The sequence below is a fragment of the Podarcis liolepis genome, assembly GCF_965112155.1.
Source record: "Podarcis liolepis genome assembly, chromosome: 1".
NCBI classification, from domain to species: domain Eukaryota; kingdom Metazoa; phylum Chordata; class Lepidosauria; order Squamata; family Lacertidae; genus Podarcis; species Podarcis liolepis.
Genome location: NC_139554.1, coordinates 39,130,965 through 39,153,032, shown reverse-complemented (window position 1 = coordinate 39,153,032; position 22,068 = coordinate 39,130,965). Strand labels below are relative to the sequence as shown.

The window sequence follows — 22,068 nt, the reverse complement described above, 5'->3', positions numbered from 1 at the left end:
TAAGCCAGGAGCAAACCTTGGCTCATAGCTCAAGGGTTTTGAGAGGGGGGCATCGAGACTGACCGACAGACCATAAGTCTAGGCTTGAACGTAAAGCTTTGCCAAATGATGCCTTAGCTCTGGGTAGCTAAGAGCAGAAGGCTTGAGGAAGGAGTGAGGTGGCTGCAAATTCTGCTGTGAGTACCTGCATGTTTATGCATTGACGCTTAGCCATGGCTTGGCTTAGGCTCAGTTCAAAGTTAAGGCTATGTTGGCACATTGGCATCGGAGCGCCCATGCCTCTTTTATGTTCCAGGCTCCCATCTTATGGGCAAGCCTTGCCCTGTAAAAGAATTACTACAGATTGATTTTAAATTGCATTTTTTGTTTTCATTTAAGATGGCACATTGTATACAGTGGTGCCCCGCAAGACGAATGCCTCGCAAGACGGAAAACTCGCTAGACGAAAGAGTTTTCCGTTTTGGAGGTGCTTCGCAAAACGAATTTCCTATGGGCTTGCTTCGCAAGACGACAATGCCTTGCGAGTTCCTGCGGGTTTTTTTTCCTTCCCCCCCTTTTTCTAAGCCGCTAAGCCGCTTATCAGCTGATCCGATCAGCAGATAAGCCGCTAAAAGCCGCTAATCGCGCTAATCCGTCAATGGGCTTGCTTTGCAAGACGAAAAAAACAGCTAGACGAAGAGAATCACAGAACGGATTCTTTTCGTCTTGCGAGGCACCACTGTACTTTATAAACCATTCTTTGCCAATCTGGGGCCCTCCATCAACTACAACTTCCACCTTCCCTTACCAGTGGCCATTATGGGGGGGTCTGAAGGGGATTTTAGTCCAAAACACTAGGCCAGGGAAGGTTGGTATTGTGAGTCATTGCTATTAAACTCTATTCTTGATGTTCAGCTCATGACGTGCGGCAAGAACTGAAAAATGCTAGGTTGTGCTTTTGAGATCTCGATGTTTTGACAGATTTCATTGTGTGAATATTGCCAGCGCTAAGATAGAAACTTGATTCTATTTATTTACAGGCTTTGTTTTCCTTAATGACTAGCTCCTAGTAGGAGCCTCTTTCTCACACAGTTCTTATCGAAGCCTTTACCCTATGCTTCATAAAGTTTTCCTCCATTATTCTCAGAGAGATGCAGTCATCAAGCTTGAAATTAAGGTTCCACTCAAACACTGTCTCTTGCCTTTTGCAATATCTTCTTCTTTGATATTTTTTAGGTTCTTCAAATGGAAAAGGAATTTCATTTATTATTTAGCTGGATGGTGAGACAATGTACGTCATTTTATTGAAGGTGTTTAAATTGTGTAACTCGCCACAGTTTTGTCTTGGAAGATTAGCATATTCCTTTTTGTAGTCAGAATTGATTTTACTTCAGAATTGTCCTGTTGTGCTTCTCATTAGTTTTTTTTTTAATATGGATTTTCTTGCCACAGAGCCTTCCAGATGAACCAAGATTAATTATATATAAGTATCTGATTAAAACAGTAACCAAAATCACCCAAACCCTAAATTGTTGTTCCAGAACATGGTAATGAGCAATAGCTCCTGATAATACATATGGCTTTTTTTTTGTTATTGTTCTACTTAGTTCTCAATAGCAATTTAGACTGGTATTATGAAATTGGTGGTCATGCCCTATGGAGCAGCTCTCGCTCAGTTTGGATCTTAAAGCTGTTACCCTGCAGTCTTATTTGTATGTGTCTTGACAAGAATGATGGTTATGATAGTAAGCATGTCCTAGAGATTCTGGGAACATCACTGATTCTGAAATTCCAGAATCTAATGCCTTGGAAGCCATGAGATCCCGGTTGAGATCCAACTGCACCCTACTTTGTATTTATTTCAGAGACCACTTCAGTCCCAGTTATTTTGCAGGCCTTTGACTCATAGTTTGAACAGCTCCATCTGTTTAATAGCATCGCTGCCTCTTGTTATTTCATGGATAATTAGAGGTTTGTTGTTGTTGTTTTTTAAAAAAATGTTTTCATGTTAAGCTGCCCTGGGCTCTGTTTGCAGAAGGGCAGGATACATTACATAAAAAATCTTCTACATCTCAGCTGTTGAGAGGGGCATTTTACTGGTCAAAAGCACATGATAGTGGGCAGAACCATCCCAGGAAGCAGTAGCTCCTCCTTATTCTGGGCTAGTCAGACATCGTCTGGAGTACTGTGTCCAGTTCTGGGTGTTACACTCTTAATAAAGATGTGGACAAATTAGAATGGGTATAGAGGAGAACAGCAAAGATGGTCAGTGGAATGTGAAAAGAGTCCTTTAAAAAAAGATTAAAGGAACTGGGTGTGTTAAGTTTGGGAAGAAGGAAAAAAACACTGAGGGACCACATGGTAGCACTCTTCAAATACCTGAAAAACTGTATTGTAGAAGAGAGCAAATACTTTTTTCTGCTGCCCAAAGACCAGGTCTAAAGGGCTGCAGATTGAGGCTTTATTTTATTTTATAAAATTTATATACTGCTCTAAACCTGCAGGTCTCAGGGCAGTTCACAGGGTAAAATCACAATATGAAACCACAGAATACACAATCAAAATAAAAGCAGAAACAACCAAGTAACACCCCCCCCAAAAAAAAAACCACCCCCACACATTTAAAAAAGGCATTGGATGAGAATCAACCAAAGGCCTGGTTAAAGAGGAACGTTTTTGCCTGGCACCTAGAGGTGTACAGTGGTACCTCAGGTTACAGACGCTTCAGGTTACATACGCTTCAGGTTACAGACTCCGCTAACCCAGAAATAGTACCTCGGGTTAAGAACTTTGCTTCAGGATGAGAACAGAAATTGTGTGGCGGCAGCGGGAGGCCCCATTAGCTAAAGTGGTGCTTCAGGTTAAGAACGGTTTCAGGTTAAGAACGGACCTCCAGAATGAATTAAGTTCTTAACCTGAGGTAGCACTGTATAATGAAGGCACCAGGCCAACCTCCCTGGGGAGAGCATTCCCTAAGCGGGGAGCCACTGAAGAAAAAATTCCGTTCTCGTGTTGCCACCCTCCAGACCTCTCATGGAGATGGTGCTGTATACCTGAAGGAGCGTCTCCACCCCCATCGTTCAGACACTGAGATCCAGCGCCGAGGGCCTTCTGGCAGTTCCCTCATTGCGGGAAGTGAGGCTACAGGGAACCAGACAGAGGACCTTCTCGGTAGTGGCACCCGCCCTGTGGAACACCCTCCCTTCAGATGTGAAGGAAATAAGTAGCTATCCTATCTTTAAAAGACATCTGAAGGCAGCCCTGTTCAGGGAAGTTTTTAATATTTAATGCTGTACTGTTTTTAACATTTGATTGGGAGCCTCCCAGAGTGGCTGGGGAGACTCAGCCAGATGGGCGGGGTATAAATAATAAATTATTATTATTATTATTATTATTATTATTATTATTATTATTAAGGAGACACATGAAGAAGGGCCTGTAGGTTCATATGGAAAGAGGTGGTCCTTGAGGTATTGCAGTGTACTGGAAGGTTGATTTTTGTTGAAGTTAGGAATAACTTCTTGTCAGGAATAGCACTTTAACAGTGGAGCAACTTATCTAGAAGGGTGGGCGGGCGGGCAATCCTTCACTGGAGGTGAGGCTGGAAAACTACATTTTGGAGATGCTCTAGACCTCTGGATTTTCTGCATTGAGCTGTTGGATCAACTAGAATCCCTAGACGACCTACAAGACCCCAACCAAGTCTGTGATTATGTTAAATACTAGCAAGTTTGAAAAATCCTACCATATATGATCTCTCCCCAGTACACAGTCTCCCCAGTATTATGCAAAGAGCTTCAGCTGCACAAGGTTTTCATGTTAAAACCAAAGTTCCCTCAGCATTCCTGAACGTTTACAAACTGTACATATTTATTGCCGCAAAGTTGTAAATGCATTTTCAAAGTGTATTTTCAGAATGTATGTAAACTGAATCTACTCAACAGCTATTTTCTTTGTCCCGTACATTTCACAATATTTCCATTTAAATGTAGATTTTGATGCCCCCCCCCGTCTTGTAATAGAAAACATTTTTTTCCTTTTCAAATGATAAAAGAATCATCTACTTTAATACAACATTATTCCCTCGAGGGATAGGGTTGGTTGTTTTTTTAATGCTTTGTTACAGAAGCACAAGAAGTAAGGAATGTTTGTTTATCCAAAACAAAAAACCCCTCTTAGGGAAGAATCTCATGTTCCTTTGGGGAGGGAGGGTAGAGATGCGAGGTCTTCTCTTTCAAGCCTCCCCTAGCAGCCACAGAAACTTCTGCTTCTCTTTTGTTTGTGATCCAGTGGTGGGAGTGCCTAAAAGGAGGTGTTCAAGGGGTAAACCGTGGGTGACTTAAGATCTGCTGGAGCCAAAGCCTTACTGCTCCTTCAACAACAGCAGCCAGCCTTCCCTCTTGCTGATGTGAGCCCAGTAGGGCTTCAGATTTGGCATTTCATCTGCCACAGATACTTTCCCTCATGACCGGGTTGGATTGCCTTCTAAAAGCAAAAGACTGATACAGTTGTACCTCGGGTTACAGATGCTTCAGGTTACAGACGCTTCAGGTTACAGACTCCACTAACCCAGAAATAGTACCTCAGGTTAAGAACAGTTTCAGGTTAAGAATGGACCTCCAGAACGAATTAAGTTCTAACCTGAGGTACCACTGTACCAACATTGGCACTATTTTAAGTTACAGTTTGTAAAAGAGTAACATGTGCTATAGTTTTGAATGTAGTACAGTGGTACCTTGGTACCCAATCTCAATCTGTTCTGGAAGTCCATTCGACTTCCAAAACATTTGCAAACCAAGGCACAGCTTTTGTTTGGCTCCGGAAACAATGCCGACAGCCGAAACAGACGTTTGGCTGCCAAAAAAAAGTTTGCAAACCGGAACACTTACTTCCAGGTTTGCGGCGTTCGGGAACTGATTTGTTTGGGAGCCAAGGTACCCCTGTATTAAAAATGTGTAAAGCATTTAGCATGTCAGCAAATTACAATTCATGAGAAAACTTTGGAACAAATTTAATGCTATGGATACATTATAAACTATAAAACAGAATAAAATTTTAATAGAGAAAAAGTAACAATTTTTTGTTTTGTTTTGCTAAACATATACTTTTAAAAATGTAGAGCAGAAGGTTAAGTATACATCTCAGCCATATAAAATGTGCAGTTGATTTAACTGGGGGAGCAAAGGGAAATCCTGGTTGTAGGAGTTGACATCTTGTGAAGACTTTCACAGTTAGTGTTGCAGGATCCTGACAATGTATGCCTTGATAAATAAGGCAAGAGAAAGCGAGACTATTTAATAGGCTAATCTTGCAGTTCTATACCCTATTATTTTTTTTGGGGGGGGAGGCCCTTTTGAACTCAGTGTGATTGACTTCTGAGTAAACACACATGGGAGCAGACTTTAAGGCTGCTTTCAGTGCTTATATACTTCGGCGCTTACATCCTTTTGAACATAAAGGGACTTAATCCCAAATAGGCACTTTTTGGACCAGACTGCAAACTGTGCAAGTAACCTATATTTTTGTTGTTAGGCTACTTTTCACCTTTTAGATGTTAAATATTTCTAGAAGTTGTTTTAAACCAGCTTATCAAACAAGGAAGAAGAATAAGAATAAGAGTTTGGATTTGATATCCCGCCTTTCACTCCCTTTAAGGAGTCTCAAAGCGGTTAACATCCTCCTTTCCCTTCCTCCCCCACAACAAACACTCTGTGAGGTGAGTGAGGCTGAGAGACTTCACAGAAGTATGACTGGCCCAAGGTCACCCAGCAGCTGCATGTGGAAGAGCGGAGACGCGAACCCGGTTCCCCAGATTACGAGACTACCGCTCTTAACCACTATACCACACTGGCTCTCGGAGATTTTTAGTGGGGTCCAAAGGTGCTGCGTATGAATGAAAAAGCACTTCCACTTATGTAAGATGTGCCATGATTTCTTCTTTCCCTCTATAGAACTCTGTGTCCCACTTCAGACCTTTGAGAAGGGTTTCTAATTCTTAGGACACCCTTAGCCAACATGGTCCTATTCATCTATTGTTGGACTACAGCTTCCACCAGCTGTAGTCAGCATGGCCAATGGTAAGAGATGATGAGAGTTGTAGTCCAACCACGACTATTGCTAGTGGGCACCATGTTGGCTTATCCTGCCTTAGGAGTCTTCTCAGGGGCATGACTGCTATAGTCAAAGTGAAGGGGACGATCTGTCATGCTGATGTGGATTCAAGTCCATCCCTCGATTGTCATACTTTGTGTATTTTGTTGTAACAATTATATATCAATACAGAACCTTTTTTTAAACAAGAGTTCTAAATTAAGGAGGAAGTACCTGTGACCTTCCAGTTGTTGTTGGATTCTGTATTCCATCTGTCCTAAGAAGCATGAGCAGAGATTATGTGAGTTTGTAGTCCAAGAATATTCAGTGGGTCGCAGGGTCCCCATCCTTGCTCTAAATGCTTTTCTAATTCTCCAAGCATTTTTGTACTGCTTGTAAGTCAGCTTAGCTATATGTTTTGAATTTCAGAGAGCAATGACTTGGATCCTTAAATCACAGTTTGAACAGTGGATATCGAAGTGAATGTCACGATTTGCAAATAGCCTATTTGACAATTGCAGCCTGTACCTCTCTTTGTACCAAAATCCCTTTTTCGGTTCCCCTCGCCAAGATACTGTCACTTATTGTTCTCATATGCATTTATTTTGTTAGGGTAAATAAATGACAAGTCATTGTTAAACTTTAATTTCTTTTGATTTATCACAGTTAATTTCATTTATTCTTTATTTCGTTTTCTCTTCAGAGTTTTTTTTTACTCAAATACTATTAAAATTGCAATTTATAAAATCTTTTGTTAATGATCGTTTGAGTGACTCATTCGTAATTGGTTCTTTTCAGCTGAAAGCAATTGCTTAACAACTCTTAATGCTATGCAAAGTGAAATGCATGTTTTGTAAGTTTCCTATGTTGCCACATTATGAAACCTTTTGTGCAAAAAATTTTGGCCTCTAAGAAGCTTCATAGAGTTCTGACTGAAGGTGTTCATATTTCATCCTAGTCTATTACAGTGACCCCCCTGGAATAATAGGGTTGTGGTGGAAGGGGGAGGTTGACTTCATGATATTCTTGTGGAGAAGGTAATAAAATGTAGAGTGGACAAGGTAACTGTTAGGTGGATTTATAGCTGGTTGACTGACCAAACCCAAAGAGTGCTCACTAGCGGTTCCTTGTCATCCTGCAAAACAGTGACTTAGATAAAGGTATTGAGGGCATGCTCATCAGATTTGCAGATGACACCAACCTGGGAGGAGTAGCAGTGCCACAGAAAACAGAATCAGGATTCAAGATGGCCTTGACGTATTGGAGAACTGGGCCCAAACAACCAAAATGAGGTTCTAGACTTAGGCAGGAAGAACCAGCTGCACAAGTTTAAGATGGGGACACCTGGCTTGCCAGTAATACATGCGAAAAGGACCTAGGGGTCTTGGAGGACCACACGCGTAACATGAGTCAACAGTGCGATACAGCACCAAAAAAAAAAAAGAAAGAAAGAAAAGCCAATGCTATTCTATGTCATTGGAAACATAGTGTCCTGATCAAGGGAAGTAATCGCCCAGGCATAGGCAAACTCCTGCCCTCCAGATGTTTGGGACTACAATTCCCATCATCCCTGACCACTGGTCCTGTTAGCTAGGGATGATGGGAATTGTAGTCCCAAACATCTGGAGGGCCGGAGTTTGCCTGTAATAGTCCCATTCTATTCTGTCTTGATCAGACCACACCTGGAGTGCCACAGTTTAATAAAGACATTGACAAGCTGGATTGTGGGCAGAGGAGGGCGACCAAGATGCTAAAGGGTCTGGAAACTAAGCAGGGGGTTGGACTAGATGACCCTCGGAAACCCTTCTAATGCTACAGTTCTATTATTCTATTCTGTAATTCATTTGCATGCTTATATGGAGGTTCTGCACCAAGAGTAGGAAACCTTTGGCTCTCCAGATGTTCTTGGACTCTAGCTCCCAACAACCCTAACCAACATAGCCAGTAGCCAGAGATGGGACTTGTAGTCAAAAACACATGCTCTCTACCTGAAGCTCTTTGGTTCTTGCTCTTAGTTTTCTGTGTTGTGATATGTTTCCCCACCACCACCACCACCACCACTTTTTGCGTTGTCACCTACAGAAATTTGATCCAATAGAAACAAAGTTTTATCTCCCCTCTCTGGCAGTTATCAAAACAAAACAATACCATTTGGTTATTACGGTTGCTACAACATAATCTGCGTGCCTCATTTAAACAATGGGTTGGATCCAAGGGTGCTGTTCTGCATGTGGAAGGCATCTTCTCCTTGCCTTACAGTTGTTTTAACAACTCTCGTTAGAGCACTAAATCCACAGATTCTTCAGCTTGTGCAGTTTCTGGCACAAATCGAAGCATGAGAGCGGCTATAGAAGCTGCATGAACTCTTGCAGAAGAGTTTGTGGAACAATTTTAGCAGCTATTTTACTTCTGCACACGGATTTTCAGCTCCATTATCAGAGAGCCCTGCTTATTCTTTGTCTTTTAAAAAAGTCCATGCTAGAATGTAAGAAAGGCTTTTCGTTAGAGATGCTTAATAGCTGTCTTGCCTGCATTGTGTGCAGTTGCACGAACTTGCATGGTGGGAGCATGAAAGGCCCACAGTTTATGAGACATTAACTTTATTTCTGTATCGGCACCAAACAGATAATTTATTTTATTTTTTAAAATCAGGCATTTTTCATTTTATAGATGGATATTTTTCTTCTACTTATGTGTGTCTGAAGCTCGGTAAAGATTTGTCAAAGTGAGATTCTAATAATTAGGTTTCATGATGTCAGTTGTTTTCTTTAAAGTATCAAGTTTAAAAGTATCCTGACAACTCTGTTATGGACATGGCCATTAAAACCTCTAGTTTGTAGTGGTACGTTGAATGCAAAATCTTTTACCATTACGGAACAGTTTAGTGGGCCCCTTTAATGAGCTCTATATATTTAAAATGCCTATTTCCTGTCTGAAGCTAGAAAAACACTAAAAAGAAAAAAAGAAAAAGCTAAAGACTGAAAACTTCTGCTTTTGTTTAGTCTGTGGTAGAATTATTGATGTTGCTTTCATGATCAGTGATTGATTTAAGAGTATTTTTCTTTGTATTGTATTCAACATTGATTCCTGTAGCTATAGTTCAGTTATTTTGAGCATTGAGTGAGCTTTTGTTTGGCCTGTATAGAATTCACCTTGTAACTATTATGATTTGTTAGGTCTGTGTGCTTAGATTTAGGCCTTACACCAAGGACCAGATTCAAAGGACCATTGGGAGAGCATCCATGTATGGAAAACCTGGAAGCCTCAGCATTGACCCAGAGCAAGAACATTAAATGTTTTGTATGGGAGACAGGACTTTATACACGCTATTACATGGCCTGTGTGCATTGAAAAAATGACACATACTTAGAAACAAGAGAAAGTTTCATGTATGACATTTCTTGTATGCATGCAAGGATACTAAGCAAGATCACTTGCTTAGAAGCCTAAGGCTGTGTAAATTTATTTGGAAGGAAGTCCCATTGAACAAAGTGCAATAGTATGTGCAATAAATATACAATAGTAATGGGTGGTATGTGGCCAGAATTATAAGGGTGGTAGTTATTAGGCAGCAGGTTTTCCATCCATGAGATAGAAAGTAAACGTCCATACCGTTTGATCAAGAGAAGCATGAATATAATTTGAGAACAGAACAGTAGTAATTCATAAAACAGGAGTACAATATTTGGCTCCAGGAATTATACTGGTCGTATATATGATTGCATCTGTTTGGACCAGAGTGCCAGTGAGGGCCTAGTCTGCGAGACCAGTAGGAACTCCACAAGCATAAATACAATGCATGACTTGTAATATTTATAATGTTTAACCTTTGAAGTCATACACCTCCTCCCACAGTCCTTTATCCAAATCGAAATGCAGCCTCCAGCTCACTGTGATGGGCAATCATGTTACAATTTCAAGAGCTTTAATATTGTGAGCAGTGGAAGTCTGGAGGAACCAGTTGCAATTAGTAAAAATGGATTCACTTCCTATTTGTTAAAAAAAATACCCCAAAACCATTGGCTCAAATTGCCTTCTGTCCACAGAGGGACACCACGGGATGCAACTTACTGTCCTTAGGCTCTGGATGAAAAATTATTATTACTATTATTATTATTATTATTATTATTATTATTATTATTATTATTATTTGAGGAAGCAATAAACTTAGATGCATTTGATCTGGGGGGAAAACTGCACCACTAAGTTAGGCTTCCTTGGTGGCCTGGACAGATTTTTACCATGGCCTTGATACATTTTTCCATATTTGGAGGCAAACCAAATAGTGAGTCTCAGCCAATTTTCTGTTGCAAGAAAATCAAGGCATTTCCTACATGAATAAAGCTACTTGATATAACCTATATTATAACTCTATAAATTTTGCCTATATGACATGACATCATTCAGTATCTGTGTATATACAACATCATTGCACTTTGTGCATATTTGATTTTCATCTTCAAAGTTCTGCTTGCCTGAGTCATAGTCCTGTTATGTGATGAGTTCAAACTAAAAAAATATCAGAATTTCACATATCAAATGTCGTCTTTTCAAGTAAGCAATGGTTCATTTCATTTAGGTATTTTTGTACTTCCTTATTTCAGGAGTTTTGTAGCAGCAGCATTGAAGGGTTTGCTGCCTTCTTGCTTATTTTTGGCTGAAATTTTTGTCTTGCTTAAAAACATGCAATGTGAGAAAAACAACTTACTGAATCAGATCTCTCCTTTTTTTAATGTTGAGACACCTGGTCTGAAATGTGAGCCAAAGCAGGCCAGAAGACTTGTGAGGAGAGGCACAACCTTAATCAACCACATAAAAAGGAATATCAAAAAGTAAGGATAGTGGCATGCAGAGAAAATTTAAGAGCTCTATGCTCCTCCTTCATTCCAATTCAATATCCTTATTTTAAAAACCTGAGTGTTTTCCTAAAGCCAAATTGTGCGTGTCTTGCCACTTCATTTTTGCTGTTGATAATACATTTTGTCCAGCTTGGTTGGCACACGTTTAGATTACTGAGTTCGTGTTGGGTTTCACGTTGAATATATGAAGGCCCCTTATGCTGAGTCAGGCCACTGAGCCATCTAGCTTTTGCACTGACTTCTCTTGCAGTTGCTCTTCAGGTTCTCAGGAGCAGGTCATCTGATGATGCCAGGGATTTGAACTTCGAACCTTATTTATGCACGGGGCTGTGGCCTTTCTCTGTAAATAGCAATCTTTCAAACTGTAAAGTAAGCATTTGACATTGGGTTCTTAAAATGCCATAGAGGTATTCTGTAGGCCACAACTATTACGGACAACTTCCAACCCCCTCTGATCTTAGGTACTTAGGACGACTGTTTCCAGGGACCCAAATTAGAGTGACTTTGCATTGCTCAGAGTCACATGATCGGCATACTAATTTTGTGTTCATGTCCTATTTGGGCTGCCCATAAGCATCTGTTTGACCACCGTGAGGACAAAATGCTGTGCTAGGTAGGCCTTTGGTCGGATCCAGCAGGACTCTTACATTCTTATTCTAAATTTATTCTCTTGCCAGGAATGCATGATGACGACAGAAGGCTGAATGCTTGTCATACAGAAGTTCTCATGGCTGCAAAAGATGGGTTTCTTAGATTCTTGTGGTTCTTTTCTGAGAGTGCATTGATGCACACTAGGGAGATTCCAGCTCAATTCATATGAATGCAGGACTCCTCCTGGTCTATAGAACTATTAGTCTCCAAATCATAGTTCTGTGGTAGCGCATAGGGTGTACAAGGTTCTAGTTTCAGTTCATGGTGTCTCTCATGAGAGTGTGAAGTCAGCTCCTGCCAAAGGCACTGACAAGCTGATGCCAGTCACAGCAACTAAAAGCAGTATGTGGAAAACAAAAAATGATTGGCAGTGCTTGGAGCAAAACTGTGGGTGTTTATTCATTTGACAAAGGCTTACCTTTTACTTCTAGATTTTTCTAATTATATACTTGGATTCTCCCCCGCCCCCAAATCATTTCACATCAGATGTATTTCTCCCCGGAAACTGAGAAACAAGGCTATCCTAAATTTCCAGAAAGTATTCCGTTTACTCTCAACATTGGTTAATAAAATACCAGATGGGTGCCAGGACACAGTCTAATAAAATATAAGGAAAAGGGATCTATGACTACACACTGCTCGAAATAGTTATTTCAGTCCATCAGGATGGATAGAGAATTGGGAGGATTACAGGCCCTTTAATCCAAACTCCCCACAACCCAGGGTCAGAGGAGTCTGGATTGCATCCTAAACTGGGAAAACAAAAGGTGGATGAATTTAAGGTAATCCAGTTCTATCTATTTAGTCAACATGCTGACTTGTGATGTCAGGAGATACAGAGCTAAAGGATCAGTGTGTGAGAGAATGCTTTGGAACCACAACAGTTTGGTCTTGGAAATTTTGAGTTTGAGGCAGCCACGAGACATCTCAATAAATATAATAGGTGGAGAGGCAGACTAGACAGTGCAAATGTTGAATGTCTGTTCTTAGGTGGTTTTTCTTCTGCCTGTCAGAAGAATCATCAGAACGTAGAGCATAATGAAGTTGGGTTGGAAGGACCAAGACAGAATAGAAACCCATACATTAGCTAGCAAGATAATATTTGACAAGGCTGCTTTCAATAGACTGCAGAAAAAGGAGGGCAGACAACCATATAGTTGGAAGCAAGAGAGTCAAAGGGAAAGGGTATACGGCATGTCTCAGGCATGTGGTGGTTAAGAAAAGTATACAAATCAGCCAGAGGTTAGAAGAGTCCAGGGATAGGTTCTCCATCCCCTCCAAAATGGGGGAAGAACTTGGAATGTTTGATAAGGAACGAGCTGGGGATGGGGAGAGTTATAAAAGGAGAATCATGGTAGCAGTTAAGATGGAGTAGGGTGAAAAGGGAGAGTAGCTGTCTTCTCAGAGGATAACTGATGGGGAAGGAGGAAAGGACCGAGAACGATGGAGGAGAACGAGGTGAGTGCCTCAGCAGAAAGTGAGGAAGAGTTGGAAAGGTAGACCTTAGATGGATAAGATAGGCCGGGTGTTAATTAGAGTGGTGTAATTATGTTGCTTTGGTGGGGAGGATGGCATAGGAGAGGAGACTGGGTGAACTGCACTCTCCTTTATTTAGACTGTAATTAAATTTTGAACATAAATATACAATTTGTTGGCCTAATAATTTTGTTTGCCAATCCTAAACCTTGTTTCAAGTGTGTGTGCTTTTTATTTAGAAATAATAATGCATCTCTTTGTGAGATATTTCCTAAAGTAGCTAGTATTTTTGCAAGTATAATCCTGAGTTCCCCCCAGTGCATGTTCAATTTAATGGTGTATTGGCATAGTAGCCCATTTTTCTAATTGCTTTTTAAAAAGCGATAATTTGACTGTTGTATGTAGCGGTTCTCCAAAGATAGATATTATTAAGGTGATGAACAGCTCTGTTTGGCTTTATGCTTATCAGTAACCTTTACTCATAATGTGATATTGTCTGAATGTCTTATTTTGTTCAGCTTTCCCTAGCCCTGATGAAGCCTTAGGCTGCTGTTTCTTTGAGTTACTGATAATTTTTTATCTGATTAACTGACACATTTAGTTGAAATCAGACACAGCCCTTAGGCTGGGCATGGATTTAATTTAAAAAGTATCAAAGGTTTGCACTGTGTGCTGTTTAATCATCATGTTTATCAGGCAAGGAAAAATTACCGGAAGGACCATAGGGAGAGGGTTATCTTAAGGAGCAGTAGCTTGGGAAATTGACAATAACTACAAGGTAATTTACTGCTAACTTTCACTTTCATTAATATAACATTTCCCACTAATAATTACAGTGCATGTAATATACTAATTAAATGGAAAGCATTATCACTAATTTTCTTCTTGCTGAACTCAAGGAATTGTGTAACAAGAGGATTAAAAAGCATGTGTAGTTATACTGTGTTTAATCCACTAGCAAATTGGGCAGCCCGTAGAATTTTGTTATTGCATTCAGTTACTTTCTTATAGCGGTTCTTATTGTCTCTATTTTGGAATTCTTCCTATTTGATCTTATTTGGCAGCAAACCATTGAAGCTCAACCTGGAACCTATGGTTTATAACAACTTTAGCTTGGTTGCAAATGCCCCCTTTGGAGGGTGAAGTGCTGGAGAGAGTGGTAGCTGAGAAATTGCTTGAGCTCCTAGACTGAATCAAATTACCTAGACTGAATCAACCTTTGTTGCCCTGATGGACTAGCAATGGGGACTGTGTTTTGGCCCCAGGGTCTTCCTGCTGGCTTGTAGTCCAGGGTACAATATTGTCCTCAGTGCTGTTTAATACAAAAGTGAAGCTACTGGGTATGCTCACTCAATGTTCAGGTAAAGTACAGGTAGTGGTTGGCACACAAAATACTATATGAACAAGTCAAGGTAGCAAAGCTTTCAGGACTCTTCATACAACTGCCGAACAGTTACGTAGTTCCAATTTTCAGCGAAGAAGGCATGTTATCCTGCTGCAGAAAAAAGAATAGACTCTTGTGACAAATTAATTATACTCTGGTTATTTCCCACTTAGACTACTTTAATGTATTCTATGTGGGACTATCTTTGAAGGTGACGCAGAAACTACAACTAACCCAGAATGCAGCAGCTAGACTGGTGACTGGGAATGGCTGCCAGGACCATAGAACACCAGTCCTGAAAGACCTACATTGGCTCCCAGTATGTTTTTGAGCACAATTCAAAGTGTTGGTGCTGACTTTTAAAGCCCTAAACGGCCTTATCCCTGTATACCCAAAGGAGCTCCTCCACCCCCATCGTTCAGCCTGGACACTGAGGTCCAGCTCCGAGGGCCTTCTGGTGGTTCCCTCACTGCGAGAAGTGAAGTTACAGGGAACCAGGCAGCGGGCCTTCTTGGTATGTATGTAAGCAAGAACCATAGAGTTAGAAGGGACCATGAGGATCATCTAGTCCAGCCCTCTGTGATGCAGGGATCTTTTGCCCAACATTAACACCCAATGCAGGAATCTTTTGCCCAACACCCAAAGCCCTGAATTAAGAGCCTTATGTTCTATTGACTGAGCTATCCCTTGTTAAGGTAGTGGCACCCTGTGGAAAGCTCTCCCATCAGATATCAAGGAAATAGCAGCTTTATGACTTTTAGAAGACATCTGAAGACAGCCCTGTATAGGGAAGTTTTTAATATTTGATGTCACGTTGTGTGTTTATATTCTGTTGGAAGCTGCCCAGAGTGGCTGGGGCAGTCCTGTCAGACGGGGTACTACTACTACTACTACTACTACTACTAGCCTACACTTTTGTGGACTTGGTTTTCAGTTGCTATCCATGTTGTCAGTACTTTTGAGGCTTGATAGCACTGACATCATGGTACATTTGATTGACATCCTATGCCCTTATAAAATGTGGGTTTTGGGGGGCGGGGGTTATTGGGTTGTTGTTTTTATTTTGATTATACATTTTGTGGTTTTATATTTTGATTTTATTTTGTGAAACACCCAAGGACCTCCGGGTATAGGGCAGTATATAAATTCTAATAATAATAATAATAATAATAATAATAATAATAATAATAATAATACATGAATGTACCCTTTCATAACTTTTCCCACACAAAATAATACTATGTCACTATGGTTAATGTTCTGCACATTCACTGCTGCTTATCTGAAAGGGTTCTGCTCTGTAAATTTTGAAGTGCATGCTACATCTTTGTTCTGAGGAGATCACATCAAACAAGCAACCATCCCCCTCCCCCCAAACTGCAATGCTGTGGTGTTACCATGATGACTGTGGAATACCATGCATTTAACTTAATGGTACTAGTGGTTAACGAGTTGGACCTGTGTGTAACAATTTAAGATAACCCTGTACAGTGGTGCCCCGCAAGACGAAATTAATTCGTTCCGCAATTTTTGTCGTCTAGCGAATTTTTCGTCTTGCGAATCACGAAATCCCATAGGAATGCATTGAAAATCAATTAATGCGTTCCTATGGTCAAAAAAAGTCCAAACAAAGCCAAATTTGGTACAACAACAGTTTATTAACTGCTCTTTAAAGTCACACATACTGTAAAGAGCAGTTCAAAAATTTAAGGGAAAATAAATTAACTTTATAAACAAAACATGTCTTTGTTTTTAGACAAAGAAAAAAAAGTCGCGAGACGTTTTCGTCTTGCGAAGCAAGCCCATAGGGAAATTCGTCTTGCGAGGCAAATCGAAAACGGAAAAACCTTTCGTCTAGCGAGTTTTTTGTCTTGCGAGGCATTCGTCTTGCGAGGTACCACTGTAGATGTTTATAATGTGCATTTAGCCGGCGCCTTAAGCACTACAGTCAAGTAATGAAGACGATCACTACTTAAAGCAATGCCTGCTTTTTCAAGTTTAGAAAGGATAGTTTTTTTCCCCTTAAAAAGAAATAGACTTTTAAACTTACAGCTACTTTCAAAATGTGTTGTACTAAGTTTTTAAGACACTGTGGGTTCATTCAGTGATGAAGAGACTAATATAGCTACATATTTATTGTTAAAATATTACTAGAATACTGGGGATGCAGTAGATAATGACTTACTGGTATTTAAGCATTGCTATTACTATGTCCAACTCAGGGCGGGGGAGATAATTTATGTATCATAGCTCAGGGTTGGTGAACTTTTTTGACTCAGTGGGCCAAATTTGACATCTGGGCAATATAGTTGATATGTTGGCACCTGTCACTCACATAGCACCATTGAAGCTTAGCTGGATGTTAGCAATGTAATGCAGAATACATTGCCCTCCTACCTTATCTAACAATTCCTTCGGGAGGGAGCTAAACAACTGGGACACCACTCCTGAAACTTTCCGGTTTTAAGTCTTTGCTTACCACACCTCTCAAGGCAGTGGAATGCAAAACAGGGCATAATTGATGGGTAGATTCATATGAGAGAAGTCAGTCATTTGAATGCCCTGGTCCGGGGCAATTTAGGGCGTTATAGCTAATGACCATCCCTAGGGCTGGGTGATATCTGGTTTTTAGCATCGTGATATATCACCAGTTAATCATCAAGATATACTGATATATCACGAAGTCTGAAATAAGAATGCAGCTATGTAGAAGTAGTGGCTGGTTTCATGGTTTTTCCTATATTGTCATTTTTGCCACTGCCTACTCTTATGATTTGCTACCTCTTGTAGGAGGTGGGGAGAGCTGAGCTGATGGAGTTAACAGGGGCTGCAGGAATCGAGAGAAGCTTGGGCTGGCTTCACGGTTTTTCAGTATGATTTTTGCATAGGACACACAGAAATCATGGTTATTGATATATTGCCAGGTCAAAAATTATGAAACGGGTATCACAATATGGACTTCAAACTGGTTTGTGATGATATATCAATATGTCGCCCAGCCCTAACCAGCACTTTGAACTGGGCCCAGAAATAAAACTGGAGATGGTGCTAATTAAAGAAGACTGGAGTAAGATGTTTAGAAAAGTAGATAGCAGAAATTCATCTAGCTGCAGCACTGTTGTGGATATCAGTAGCTCCCAATGATTGCAAAGGCCAACATTTTTGTGACTTATAGCTCTGATATGGGCATCATTTGTATGTAGGGCTATTGGCAGGGTAGGTGGGCAGAGTTGTGTCTCTGATTATGGACTTCAGTTGTCATTCATGTTTTTCCCTTTTCATACCTAAGGCTGAGTGAAAGTCAATACAATCTATGTTATTGGATACGTCATTAACTTATTTTTTTCTGGTTTTTATGTGTATCTCTTCCATTTCAGGATGAGGAGGGTGTGGAAGGTGTTTCTGTAGGGGCCATTCTTTCAGACTACCAGCGGGTCCGTGTAGAAGATGTGTAAGTAAAATTACTCTCTGTGTTACAATGCATAGTAAGCAAGTTGTAGAAGCACCTTTAAGCTATTGTTGCTTTTAATAAAAAAACTAGGATTGCAGAAAAACCATCCAAATTTGAAAAAGAAATATTAAGATTTAGAGTTAAAAATTTATCCAAAATGTATAGGATACTATTAGATTGAGAAACTAAAGAAGAATTTGTGAAATCATCTGTGATCAAATGGGCACAAGATGTGGGTCATAATATTGATCTGAACCTGTGGGAACATTTGTGGGAAATAAATTTAAAATTCACTGCTATTTATGCATTGAAAGAGAAGTGTTTAATAATGGCCCACTTGACGCCAAGTAAAGTAGCTAAAACGTTTAGAACTAAAAGTGACCTATGCTGGAAATGTAAAGAAACAGTTGGCATATTTTATCACTCATGGTAGGTCTTGTAGAATAATAAAATAATTCAGGGAGATGGTTTATAACGAATTTAAGAAAATGTTTAAAAGAACGTTTCCTAAAAACCCAGAAGCTTTCCTTCTGGGAATAATAACAGTAGAAATACCAAAAAATCAAACTAATCTATGGATGTATGTGACTACAGCTAGTAGCACAAAATTAGAGAACTGATGTAGTACCATCAAGAGAAGAATGGCACCTATAATATATAGAATTTGCCAGCATGACAAATAGATTAAAAAATAAAAATGGTAAGAATTTAAAAGAGGACTAGACATTATATACAGAATATATGCAGAAATATTATAACAAGAAAATAAGTGTAACAGACTGAAAAAAATAGTACTCATCAGTAGATGTGACACAGTGTAAGATATGAAAATAATGTAGTAGAATAAGAAAACGCAGTCAAAAAGACAATAGATAGGAAACCAGAGAAGAGTAGAAGGGAAGTTAAAATTAAGGTTTATAAGAGTCAGTTAAATTGGAGGAATAAGTTATGTTGTTGTTGTTGTTGTTGTTGTTGTTGTTGTTATTATCATCTATTTCTTACTATTATGTGTCTGACTGTAACATATAATGCATTGATGATATGATAAAACAGAAAGGCAAATATATATATATATTTAAAAAGGGTTGTGTAAAATAGAACATGAATTGCAACATGCTATTTGCATATTGGTTTTTCTTTTCTTTGTGTACTTATCTACATTGAATGTGAATTAAAGCTGCTGTACAATTCTTCTATACTAGCCAACATAAAATTGGGAAAGAGCTATAATCCTTCCAATTTTTTACTGTTTTTGTTGGCTTGCATATTTGTATTGTTTTGCCCATTGGCTACTTTGCTTGGAGTCAGCGGGATGTTTTTGAGACTCGGGTAAAAATGGTCTGCTTGAGGATCAAAGGTCTGATTGGACAAATATCACTCCTCTAATTGGGGAAATACAGTGCATGCTGTTAATGTACACTTTGCTTGTAAAGGATTGTACCTGGGATGTAGTTGGAATTTTTATTCTTTTTGTCTTTTTTCTCTATGCCTGTAAGATGCTGCTGTCAGATTAGAATAGGCTCTTTCCGATGCAATGAGCAGATTCATCTGCCATAACATATACTAAGCCTATGGTTTTCAGTAATAATCTGACAAATTTCTGCTTAAAATATCTCCATTAGAGGTGCATCCAATTTTTTTTGTGGCCCACACTTCACCTTTCTGTAGCTTATATTTATATTCTGTCTATCTGCTTCCATTTGAGTGAAGAGGAAGGTGAGAACCATTGTAGGCTATTGCAGTCTATGCCTGAGCAGCAGCAGTTTTGGCGTAAGGTTCACCTATGGACATATAGATGCCCTCCTACGAGTGCAGGTTTTCACTCCTGGTGTAATTAGTGAAGAAATAAGTGTGGAAACCTATGGAATTGCTTCTTTAACCTGTGATGGTACTTATTGTTTAAAAATTAAGTACTGTTTATAGCAGGAATGGAGGACCACTGACCTTCATCATGTTTTTGGTCTCCGTCTCCCATTAGTCCCAGCTAATATGGTCAATATTCAGGGATTGCAGAAGTTGTAGCCCAACGTCTGAAGACCTCTGGTGTCAGAACTCTGACTTAAAGTTTCAGGCATATTAAATGCCTAAAATGTATTGAGCAGTGTTTGGGGGGGGGGCGGGGAAGGTTTCTGCACTATCTAAGGAATATGGAGTGAAAAAAGGGAAGAATAAAAGGAACTGCATTATGCAGATTTTTGGATGGTAAGAAAATAAATTTAACTAAATACGATAAAAAGTTAGAAGCCAGTGGGGAGAGAGACACAGCATAAATATGATCACAGAACAGGCGAGAAAAATTCAGCAAGCAGCGCCGTCCTCTATGAAAACTTAATAAAGAAAGGTAGGAAATGGTATGACCAATTAAATGCAATACTCAAGGCAATATAGAACAAAGACTTGGCTTGATATTTTGTTAGTTGCAAGAGACAGTAAAGGGCAAGTTTTTGAATTGTATACATATGATTAGGAAAACCAAAAGTGGTAATGACACTCCTTGTACCTGTTTAGAAGACTGAAGAAGGGTTAGCGGTGGTTCGCACGTCATGATAAGCTAGGTTTGCTTTGTGCACTGCTCAGATTGGGTCAACTCTTCCTTACTTTGCTGTGCTGGAATGAAATGAAGCATAGCCCCAGCTTAGTGCTACACACAATTTGTTTCTCTCCAAACCATGAAACAAAGCCCAAGAGAAGCCATGTTGTGTGCAGTCTATGTAAGGGTGGTAGGAAAGAATACGAGGGAACAAGTAGGAGAAGCCGTTTCATATGCTGCTTGTGTGAAGGTGTCTAGAGAAAGCAAGTTCAGTAGATAGGAACAAGAGCAGGATCTGTGGAATAGCAGCAAAAAGCAAAACCAAGGGATTTAAAATTAGGGAAAGCGGGAATACCAGAAAGAACATAAATCAAGAGAAAATAGAACCATGCCCCAAACAGCTAATGTTAAGGGGTGTGTGAGAGAGAGATAAATTGATTTGAAACTGAAGAGCAATAACAAATAGAAGGGAAAATAAGTGGCAGCACCTGAGGTGAGCTCCAAAATGGCGTGTCCCGACAAGGGAAGCTCCCACGTTCATTTCAATGAACACCACCAGTTTGCATGCACATTCATTTCTGTGTATGAATGTGATCTCTCCACTTCAATAAATAGAACTTAGGCCCAAGATATCTGTATGGGCATCTTCAATAACAAAGATCTCAGGACTAGGCTGCTAGCATCTAGTGCAGGCACCCCCAAACTTGGCCTTCCAGCTGTTTTGGGACTACAACTCCCATCTGTTAGGATATTTCCGTTCCACCTTAAAAGGGAGCAGGCTTTGTGAGTCACAGAGTCTGCGTATTTCCTGTTCACAGGAAGTTTATGTTTTCTGTTGCTTTCGTTTCTGTCTCTCAGTGCCTGAACACTGAAGCAGGCGGTCATGTTTTTTCTTTGTTCTGACTAACGCTGAATAAACTTAAATAATGCTCTCCTGCGTGCCTCTTTCGCTGTGCATTATCTGCTGATAAGAGCGTGCATCAGCTCTGGAATGTGGCAAGCTATTTCTGGAGCTCGTGTCACTAATTGCTGATACTGCGTGTCTACGGGAGATCGATGAACGTCCGGAGGCAACGTGGGGCCATGATGGACTTTGTCTCCCTGGCAGTATCCCAACACCATCATCTCTAGCTAACAGGACCAGCGGTCAGGGATGATGGAAATTGTAGTTCCAAAACAGCTGGAGGGGCGAGTTTGGGGATGCCTGATCTAGTGAGTAATCCTCACTAGCCATCCCTTTACAGTGCAGTCCTATGCATTGCTACTGAGAACTAAGCCCACTGAGTTCAGTGGAATTCCTCCAAGGTATATAGCAGTTGTTCCCAATTAGCTAAGTACTGTGGAACCACTGTTGTTCAAAAGCCAAGCCATGGACCCCCTACTTTTTGAAAATGTTGATACATCTGTGGTAGTTTTAGTTCTGTGAATGGCACCACCATACCCTACAACATGTCCCAGCGCAAAACCAGGAGGCATGTCTTCTGTTGCACGAGTCACGTGACCTGTGTGAGTGCACAGTGTCCAAAACCACATGTTTTTAGGCACCACGATCTCATGTGAGGGGTGTTTCTGGCCACAATCTCACGTGTTCTGGGACGCTGTGCTCTCACACGAAAGCATGGCCATCCAAAATTGGATGTTCCAGACA

At 40.2% G+C, this 22,068-nt stretch overlaps 1 protein-coding gene and 1 long non-coding RNA gene across 8 annotated transcripts in view; both read left to right on the top strand.

The window, feature by feature from the left end:
- Window positions 1-22,068, top strand: part of DPH6 (diphthamine biosynthesis 6) — a 233,211-nt gene that overhangs the window by 32,209 nt on the left and 178,934 nt on the right. For all 6 annotated transcript variants that reach the window (XR_014527169.1, XM_083507550.1, XM_083507552.1 and 3 more), the window contains exon 4: window positions 17,817-17,890. Coding sequence is in view for 5 of the 6 variants with exons in the window: in XM_083507550.1 (XP_083363676.1) it covers window positions 17,817-17,890 (74 nt within the window). In the remaining variant the exon portion in view is untranslated. The remainder of the gene's footprint in view (window positions 1-17,816; window positions 17,891-22,068) is intronic.
- Window positions 1,344-6,725, top strand: LOC310710585. Of its 2 annotated transcripts, none has more exons than XR_014528137.1 (3): window positions 1,344-2,244; window positions 5,931-6,056; window positions 6,499-6,725. It is a non-coding gene; the product is annotated as an uncharacterized lncRNA (long non-coding RNA). The 2 variants fall into 2 exon arrangements; XR_014528138.1 differs by having other exon boundaries at window positions 5,931-6,370.